Source organism: Cephus cinctus, unplaced genomic scaffold (genome assembly GCF_000341935.2).
Source record: "Cephus cinctus unplaced genomic scaffold, Ccin1 Ccin1_scaffold0593, whole genome shotgun sequence".
NCBI lineage: Eukaryota > Metazoa > Arthropoda > Insecta > Hymenoptera > Cephidae > Cephus > Cephus cinctus.
Window position 1 is genome coordinate 209943 of NW_014333239.1, and position 10086 is coordinate 220028.

The 10086-nt window shown below is 49.8% G+C and overlaps 1 protein-coding gene across 10 annotated transcripts in view; it reads right to left on the reverse strand.

Moving 5' to 3' along the window:
- Positions 1-8004, reverse strand: part of LOC107268823 (RNA-binding protein Musashi homolog Rbp6) — a 206405-nt gene extending 198401 nt beyond the window's left edge. For 3 of the 10 annotated variants that reach the window (XM_015741961.2, XM_015741960.2, XM_015741959.2), the window contains exons 1-2: positions 7144-7870; positions 4555-4595 (exon numbers count right to left, since the gene is read on the reverse strand). In XM_015741961.2, coding sequence (XP_015597447.1) covers positions 4555-4595; positions 7144-7208 — 106 coding nt within the window. In that variant the 5' untranslated portion in view covers positions 7209-7870. Of the gene's footprint in view, positions 1-4554; positions 4596-7143 lie in introns of those variants that run through there. The other 7 variants (XM_015741958.2, XM_015741957.2, XM_025086098.1 and 4 more) reach the window with 6 other exon arrangements.
- Between the last annotated feature and the right edge of the window lie 2082 nt (positions 8005-10086).

The window sequence follows — 10086 nt, forward strand, 5'->3', positions numbered from 1 at the left end:
CTCTCTCTCTCTCTCTCTCTCTCTCTCTCTCTCTCTCTCTCTCTCTCTCTCTCTCTCTCTCTCTCTCTCTCTCTCTCTAACTCTCGCCCACCCTCGCTAACCCTCTCTAACCCTACGTCACGCTTCGTGTCTGCCTGCTTAAGTGTTGGTGACCCGGACTCTGACGCTCGCAGCAGACGAGACAGATCAATGTACGTCACTTCCGTAAACAACGACTCGGCTCCGTAGATGCGAGTAGGCGAATACTTACGCAAATATAACAGTACAGATTGAGGGCTGCAGACTGATGTAACTTTCCAGCATTATACATGGAAAGCCTGTTCGTATGAAAATACATCTGGAATTCTTTGGCACTCCCGAGGGAGCCGTAGACCTTCAAAGGGAACTTTTCAAAGTCTTCCCCACGTCGAGACTTGACAGCGGCAGGAGAAGCCGGATGGATGGGTGTGCATGTAAACGGATAAACGAATAGAGGAGTAGATGGCTCAGCCGATACGTCGACAGCATCGACACTCAAACGGTACCGATAGCATTATCAAACAACTCATGACGTAAACATAAACATTTATGCTTGCGCAACGCCGTTATCCTGCGCCTCGATCAACCTACCAGCGACCATCCTTCGGGACTAGACAGTCAGAGAGGAAGGAGCGCGCGTGTGACATTTGGAAATTAAAAAGAAAAGAAAAACACAGATGAGATCCCCCTTGCAGTGGGCGACAGTAGCCGATAGCGGATGACAAGTAGAAATCATTGAGTGCTCGCTTGAGGACTCACAAGTCAGTTATCGACGTGATAGGCAGTTCGAGCACGTGGGCTCGTTATCATTCCGTGACGTAGGTGGGATCCAGCGATTCGATTGAAGCTCTCCTCTACACAATTCAGATCATCCGAGTATCTTCTCAGAGTTCTCCGAGTTAACAGGGGATATCGAGTGGCAGCTAAATATTCGCAGGAATCCTGGAATTAATGGCGACGACACGGAGAGCGAGAGGGCTCTCTTACAGCGGAACTTCACGTTAGACTTTACGTGGAGCTGGAGCTGGGAGCTGTTTTTGGAAATAAATTTCAAAGAACTTCCGGGATGTCGTGAAAAACGGAAGAGAGCTCCAAACGTAGCGTCTCTTATCACGCGCCTCGAGTTAGCTTATCGGCGTGTAGTCGAGGTGAAAAAGTGAGAGGAGACGCGGTGGTGTATGTCGGCGGGTGTAAGGGTCTCGCGATAAGAGAACAACGTTTAGTTTCTGTATGCAGATATTCAGGGATACACATACAGATAAGAACGGATAAAGAGAAAAAGATAAGGAATGCTTGCCCAATGAGCGGAGGAAGCGCAAGAGTGAGATGAGGTTGGTTACAGAGAGCGAGAGAGAAAGACTCGGTGTCAACGATAATTCTTAGAAAGTGCGTGAACAGCTGCCGAGAAAAGTAAAGTGTAAAGTCGGGTCGTACAGAGTCAAGTAGAGTATAAAGTCGGCTGAAGTCCGAAGCGGGTTGGCCAAGTCGCATTGAAAACAAAGAGGAAAGAAAAGGAGTACGGTGACTCTTAGCTGTGTGTGAGAGAGAGAGAGAGAGAGAGAGAGAGAGACCGAGTGACGCGAAAGTACGAAGAAAGACGAATTATGCAGAATGAGAGTCGTTGACCCCGCTTATGCCAACAAATAACGGACTAACAAGCAGTCGGCTAGAGTCGAGGAGGAGTTAGTTACGTTGCAAATAAATTAGGCGTTCCTTTCGACCTAGTTGCGTAATGAAAGCCCCGCCACCCCGCCACCCCGCCACCCCACCCGCATGACAGCAAGACCCAATGGGGAAGGGGGGAGGGGTGGGAGGCGAACGCGCGAGGACGACAGAACACAGGACGAAAGCTGAATCAGCTGCCGATAGTCTCGCCGCTTTACGTCGCGCGCCTCAACCCTTTACCTGTCACCGGAGCATCATGAACGCCATGTATGCATGTACAATTGTACATACACGTATGTCTGTTGACAAGCGCTGTATCGTCGCCGTGGGATCGAGGAATCCAGAGCCCTCAAACTTTTCAGGTACGTCGCCAAATTTCTTGGAGTTTCGAACCTCTAGAAGAATCAACTGGCTGCACGACAGGAACATTCCTATGGAGATGCTGCCGTTCGTTTGGTTCGTTTGGTTCGTTTGGTTCGTTTGTTTCGTTTGGTTAGGATGTGACCGCGATCCGAACATAGCTCCGCAGTAACATGCGATTGGCAATACCGTGGAGCGACCCTCGAAGAACGTCTAACGGTGCCGCGCGACGCCTCGTCACGTACGTCTCCTGTCCTTTACCTTGGCCAGCCCAGATTGAGGCCATCAGGGTTGGCAGACAAGACGATGGCAGCTGCCGCACAAAAAATGGGTCAGGAAGAAGCCGAAGAAGAGAAGCAGCAAGCGAGGCGACCAAGCAGTTTTGGCTTTAGAGGTCGAGATACAATTTCTGCATTTAAAAATAGCAAGGAAGCCGCCGCGTCGAGAGGGACGAGGCGATGCAAAACGAGAAGAGTCGATTGCGCTCGATTGCATCAGACGACGAAGTCGGCAAGTCGGGAGACGTCAGATGTCAGAGAGTCTGGGCCTCTTTGCGTTTTCAATCTCGTTATCGAGACGTTAGGTTAGGTAACTGCGAGAAGGCACGGCTCTTGCAATCGCCGTCTTCAGTGCAAAACTCGAAAAGGAACGCCAATTCATGGATCTCGTTAGTAAGCGCAGATCTGATTAACCACACGATACTCCGGGAGCCAGCGGGTAGATCGACCTGAGACACGTGGCTGTATTTTGCCTTACTACGTGGGAATTCCACGAACTGCCTATTGCTTACTACGTTAATGTCAAGGAAGCACTATACGGGCGCCAATGCCCCGTTCCCTTGCACTTAGCATGAATTTCCCCCATCCATAATGACAATGTTACCATCCATTAGACTTCGAAGGAGAGAGAGAGAGAGAGAGAGAGAGAGAGAGAGAGAGAGAGAGAGAGAGACAGATGGACGGGGCTGGGGGAGTGGGACCGCATCGGGACGATCTACCACTGTTCGAAGAGTAAGAGTGAACGCGGGAGCCAATAGAAGAATAGACCCGAAGGGAATACCTGAACCCCAAAGTTTCGGCAACTCGATTAGCGGTCACTACAGTAGAGCACGTGTCAGTACGGAGGAAGACGGAGGAAGAAGGAGGAAGAAGGAGGAAGAGCGAGGAAGAACAAGAAGTGGTCGGGAAATGGGACGTGGGGGACGAGAGGAATCGAAGACCAAGATACAAAATATTACTCAGAGAGACGCAGAGCGTGATTTTCTGAATCAGCCCGACATAAGAGTCTCTGCTGGGAACTACCGTGTCCTAGCGGTCCGAGCGGTCCGAGCGGTCCTAGCGCTCGTTTCTAAATATAACTCATTCCAATTAGTGTGGACCGAAAATAACCTCTTATCTGGAGTGAGTCGCGCACGTAATGATATGTGCTGCTGGTTTAGATAGTCGAGATGATCTAAATAAGAACGGGGAAGCGCGACCTTTGAAAATAGCGAGCGTCGCGACGCTTAAATTCGACGAAACGGCATGGGAAACACGATGGAATCAGGGACAAGGAAGGACTAAATGCGAAATGAGAACCCGAATGAAAATGGACATTGAAATAGAAATAAATGTAGCAGAGGCATGACAAGATTTTTCAAGAAATTTCCTCTAAAACTCTACGGACGCCATCAGCAGAGTTTTTCAGGCCGAGCGGACTTGATTCGCGACGCCGCCTCGAGTAAGACTCACACAAGAATGACTTACGTAATACCAGTAAATAACGCTAATGAGCCTACTGGGCCTCCACCCACCTCCATTGCCTTCTTGCTCTTTCTACGCTTCTTCTACTTCCTCGACCGCTGAATTGTCGAGATATCCAGAGGCCGACAAGAGCACGAACGTACTATTTGCTAGGAAGGAAGCCATTTCACTGATATCAGGCATATCGCCTTTCTCTTTCTCGTGGAAAACTGTTCTCTCTCTCTCTCTCTCTCTCTCTCTCTCTCTCTCTCTTCCTCTCCTTAAATATTTCCTCTTCCTCAAATACTTTTGGGATGATCTGATGTTGCGCAGGAGCGTTAGCATGCATTGATCTACATCAATGTTATGAGTCCTTTACTTATGGGAAAATATCGGATCGAAATATTCCACTGTGCGAGAGTCAAGGGAATATGTTTATGTACAAAGTTCAGGAAAAGGGAGACATCTTATTCGTAGACAGAGAAATTGCTCTCTTGTTGCTTGAAAAATGTCAGTTAGCCTATCTCGTCGATATAGATGAGAAAGTAGAAGAAAGAGAAGAAAAAAAGACGCAATGAAAGGACGACGTGTAACGCTGACGACACTCCCGCCATCATCTGGCGGCAATTAGCACTGGCTGGGAATTTCCTCATCTAGCAAATGAAAAACCGAAATGGACAGTCGGCTACGTATTTTTCGGCAGATGCGGTAATGACAAATAAGAAATAAGAATACACTATATCCTATATATTGTATATGGTATGATTTGTAAGATATGTTATCGTCTTACCTGGACTGGTCTGCCAAGATAAACCACCGATGAACATTTTCCTAGAAAAGAAAGATGATTCCGTCAGCATCGTCTGATCATCCAGTCTCCCGGGAGGAAGGCGAGGAGGAAGTAAAGAGGAAGCTGTCGGCAGAGGGTAACTTCCGTTACCCCTGCGCAATCTCCACTTGTCGACGACAGGTGTCACCACACATCAACTGAACTTTCAAATTAACAAAAATTGATTTATCCCGGCGAAACTGATACGAACCGATAATCGATTTAATCTCTTTTTCGCGCGTTCTTTTATCGATGAGTCACTGAAAATTATAAAAGGAAACACGTCCAATGTTTCCGAAATAATTACGCGAGCTTCTCGCCTCAGGAACACTCGACCAGCCTATTTCCTCCTCACTAGTACATCGAGTAAAGTAAATGCGCCGTGTCTTTGCAATTTCCTCTTACGCCGTTGAGCTTTTAAATTCTGATTTTCGCTTTTTCAAGCGCTCTCGTGTGTCACACTCCTTCCATTCGGTCATTCGGTCATTCGGTCATTCGATCATTCGATCATTCGATCATTCATTCATTCTTCCATTCGTTCGTTCGTTCATCGATGGATTAACGAGTCCACGTCCCGCGCTGCCCTGCTGCTCCGCCGTGTCGCCTCTCAGGCCGTAACCAATCGATACTGGGATCCTCGCACGCCTTTCAATTGGTAGGAAAAATACCGAATCGCGCTTTCATTTTCGGCTTCGACACTTTGCATCCCAGGCTTCGCTTGACAAATCGTTTAGGCTGAAAGCGAAGAAGCTGCAAACGGAAGCGCCAGCTCCCGATTCCGAGGGAATCCTCCAATGGAAATAATTCGTCTCGCCGTCGCGGCCTTTTTGCTACTCAAGGAAGGCCTGAAGAATCAAGCCCGAGCGCACAGCGGGAAGAGTTGTTATCACAAGTACGGTCGACCATTCGGATATCTCTGCCGCGACAATTCCCACGTAATGGATGAAGTCACGTGGCCCGCGCCGCACTCGCGTTCGAAGCCATCGATTTTCCAATACATACCAAGCAGTGCCAACTACCAACTACCAACTACCAACTACCAACTACCAAAGACCTAAGAACGGTGAGCTCCATCCTGAGCCAAGGTGAATGCGATACACCGAATCATGGATTCGTCGATCTTCTCACTCAGTCATTTATTTAGACTGATCGAACCATACTACATTCGGGCTAAAATATTCACCATGGCTTCTGAGCAACAATATTTCTCCCCTGTCAACTCGTAAGATTTGAATTCTGAACGTGAAATATGACATTAAGAAAGGCACTCTCCTTTAACAATAGAATAACGCGGCCTGTCGTGCAAAAACGTCACGACTCCGATTCTCAATTTTTCATTTGAAATTAAATTCGCATGGCGGCACTGAACAACGTTGGCTCACGAAGAGACGGTCGATCAGGCGTCGACGCTTCATGGCGGATCAGGTCAGGCTAGGCCAGGCCAGAATAGGTTATGCCATCTCGGGGCGGGAAATTCGGCAAAGTCGACTAACGGAAAAACAACTGGCGTAGCCGTATTTCTCAAATTTTCTTCCGAGAGAGGAAAAAGTGAATCGAAGACCGTCAAATTTGCACGGAGGGATGGGGGCGGGGGGGCAATCACGTTTATGAACATAATATAATCACCAAGTATTTCAATCGAGCTGGCGCCGATAGACACGCTATCGCGTAAACCGGGAAACCGAACGTAACCGGAAAACAACATAACGCAACACAACATTATGAAATCACCGAAATGCCAGTGTACACTTGTCAATTTTTATTAGATTGCTTCCGTATTGGGACGAGGGCGGTGGGGGAGTCCATGGGTTATGCGGCTTCAGTAGCGCCTACAACCGCCCTCCGAAACTCACTCCCTTCCATCCACCCACTTTATTTCCCCTCACCGCATATTTACTCGCTCTCTCTCTCTCTCTCTCTCTCTCTCTCTCTCTCTCTCTCTCTCTCTCTCTCTCTTTCTCTCGCTCGCTTGTACATGTCTGAGAGGTACGATAACAGTCTACTGATTCGAGTCTGGGAAGGTTCGGTGGATGCTAATATTCGGTTTTAGGGAGACACGCGATAGACATTTTCCAACGCAGAGAAGGTGCAGAATTTCGATTAAAGAATATAGTTTTCTTCTTAAAATTGCAAACTCTTGTTTGCGATTGAAATTGTGCGGCGGCCATGGCTGTTCTTTTCTACCATAGTCCCAGTAGTCGTAATATCCACCCTTTCATTCTCCCCACTCTTTCCATCTCTTTCTCACATTCTCTTCCTCGTGCACCCTCTCGCACTCCCTCTCACTCCTTCGATCGCAGCCTCTCGGGAAAAAGAGATCGCGCGCGTTCTTTTCCATTGCTTTCCCCTTTCCGTCTCTCTCTCTCTCTCTCTCTCTCTCTCTCTCTCTCTCTCTCTCTCTCCCTCTCTCTCTCTCTCTCTCTCCCTCCCTCTCCCCCTCCCTCCCTCTCTATCCCCCTCCCCTCTCACTCCTTTTTCATCTCCTCGCATATCATGGTTGTGGTCTGTTCGCTCTGCCTGGATCCGTTTTATAAGAGGGATGATTCGTACCCTGGATCGTTGGGCACCTCAGCAGGCGAGCCGCTTGCCACGATCTCCTGACTCTGAGGTTCCATTTCACGCAGGGCTCAATGAGATTGTCGCGGGGTGGCCTCTGTCTCTCTCGCTCTCCCTCCCTCCCTCTCTGTCACTATTTCTCTATTTCTCTCGCTCTCTCTTGTTCTCTCCACTTGACGATCCGTGACTTTCTACCGGTGACGGTGACGGCTATCACTGCTACTGCCAACTTTTTATAGGAAGGTACCAGTGCTGTCGCTTGCGATGCCTCTTGTGTTGATCCTTCTACTAGTTGTAATGATATCAATAAATCAGCTATTTGCTTATGATATTGTCAGTGGTTCAGTGAAGACCGTGGCGGTTTGGCGGTAGCGATGGCAATGACGTTGATGATGGATGTGGTGGTGATGGCGGTGGCGGCGGTGGCGGTGGCGGTGGCGGTGTGGTGATGGCGGCGATGGTGGTGATGTGGTGGTGTTATGGTGTGGTGGTGGTTGTGGTGATTTCACGTCGTCGTCGTCGCCGGACACGTCGAGTTACGTCGATCGGATCGCGTGGATAGACAGAAAACGCGACTCCCTACTACTGACTACTAAAAACTAAGAAGGTGAGTTACGTGGCTGCGCGGTACGGCGACTGATGACGGGCGGCGGCCGGTACTCAGACGTGCGACGCGCTCTGCGAGAGGTTCGACGCGACACTGCGCTCTCGCCGGGGGGCGAGGGGCGTCCTTGCGGAAACTCTGGCCGAAAGAGAGAGAGCTCGATCCCGCGAGCGGGAGAGCGAGCGAGAGGACGGACGCGCTTGCGCGGCTACCAGAGACTCCCGGCGGGAGGGGGCCAGCACGGTCCGCCTCCGAGTGCGAGCTACTCGCCTGCTCGGCCTGCTCCGATCTGCTCGCTTGCCCGATTTATCCTCTTCAAGATGCCCGCCGAACGGCCGAACGGCCGAACGGCCGACCACCCGATCGGCTCGACTACTTGAACAGGCTCTCGGAGTCCTCTTGGTTCTCGACTCGTGCATTGACTTCCCAGAGGCCTCGCAATAACTTCGGACAGCCGCGCTTTTGTGCTTGTAGGCTGCTACCTTCTTCTCCAGCGAGGACAACGGAGCAGCCAGGCCTACTCCGTTTGGGAGTCACAACGTCGGTCAAGGACCACGTGCACCACTGAGCCAGTCGGTCAGCCAGTCTATACTATTTGCTCGGCGCGGCGATCTCACGACCCCTCGAGACCCTCGACGCACGCATAGACTCAACGTGCACGGCCCACCCACGGTCTACCCCACGTAACAGGCACGTACTACTAGTCCGCGCGACATCATCCGCACTCCGAGAATCGCCCATTATTTCCTGCGGCCTTTCGACTCTGATTTCAATTCGGCAGCTACGATCCTGTCTCGTAGATCCGAGCTTTTCTGCGTGCAGCGTCGCGAGCAACAGATGCGGCGGCCTGTCGACCTTCTACCTACTCGCGAGAAGAAACTTTCCGAGTCAGCTACCTTTTGTATGAGGAACTGGCAGAGGTTCCTAAGGTTCCCAAGATTCGTAAGGCGAGACGAGACAGAGTGAACGGGAGTATTAGAAGGATCTGCGCGACGAAGAAGGAGAGATTGTGAGTGCGAGTAGGTATAGGGAGGGAGAGACTTGCTCGGAAAATGTAATCGGCGGCGGCGGCGGCGGCGGCGGCATTTCCACAAAGGTACAAGATGGGAAGAAGGACACGTGTGTCAATGTTCGGACGGACCTTGGTTGCGCTTCTACGCATCATTCGTAATCATGAAAGGGTATGCGTGTGTGCGTGTATGATGAGCGGAGGGGGAGGGGCAGGGGGAGACAATATAGCTGGGATCAGCTCATTCCCCAAATAGTTAGGTTTAAGTACCGATGTTCCGAAATTAGCCTCCTAAATTGGTATTCAGTTATTCAGCGTCCGTTGCGAATTGGACGAACCTCTGGATCTGTCGCAGTCACGTGCAAATCTCCTGATGACGGCCTCTCTGGAGCACGCTCCTTGCCCTCTCCGCCAATCGTCACGTTGGGATCCTGAGATCGACTGCGCCTAAATGTTGGTTGCCCACGTGTAGTACACCTATGTGAAGTTAGCCCATCATTATGCTCATTTCAAGAAAATAGTTGGAGTTCTGATTGCCCGCAGAAGAGTTCTAGATTTCCTAATGGTTTTTAGAAATAGTTCTGTCAATTAAACGTGGAAAATCGCGATTTAAAAAAATGAGGGGCTAGCTTCACGGCGGAGTTCTGGATAGTTCTCAAAGAGTTCTATCGATAATTCTTATGGCAAAAAACTGAGAAACGAAAATTGAAAGAGCTCTGCAACTTCGAACATTCTGTGCAGCAAGTAGGGTAGGTTCGAGAAAAAAAAAGAATGAAGAGTTCCAGGTGTTCTGATAGGAGTTCCTGATAGCTCTCAGAGTTCTACAAAACGAATACTTGGACTTAATTAATCCATCCAGTATTTCGGGAGTATCAGATTTTATACAATTAATTGATTTTTTGAAATACTCATTTCAAAATGACTTTTTGACGAAATCTGGATATGTATTGTGACGTGATTTTTCGAATCACGGTCCCAAGGCGGCTCCGGTTACCGATACAGATAACGTTCTCGATTTCTGGTTCCCTTCGGGTCGCCACCCTGCTCAGAAGCTACACTCTCGGGTTCATTCGTATAGTTATGTCAAGGCTCTCGTAAGATTTCATTATGGTTTAGTTGAGGTCGAGGTGCTCGAATCTGCCGTGGGGAGATAGTCTCGACGTACCGAGTTGCCCGGCAGAGGAGACGACCCGACGGAGACGTCTCCGCGGATCGGCGGAAGCCCGGGTGAAACACCGGCGCCTCGCTGGAGATGGGCAAAGGTCTGTAGAGCGGGTGGAGATATTTGTGACACGGTTAAGGGCAGGAGAGGAACCTCCTGCCC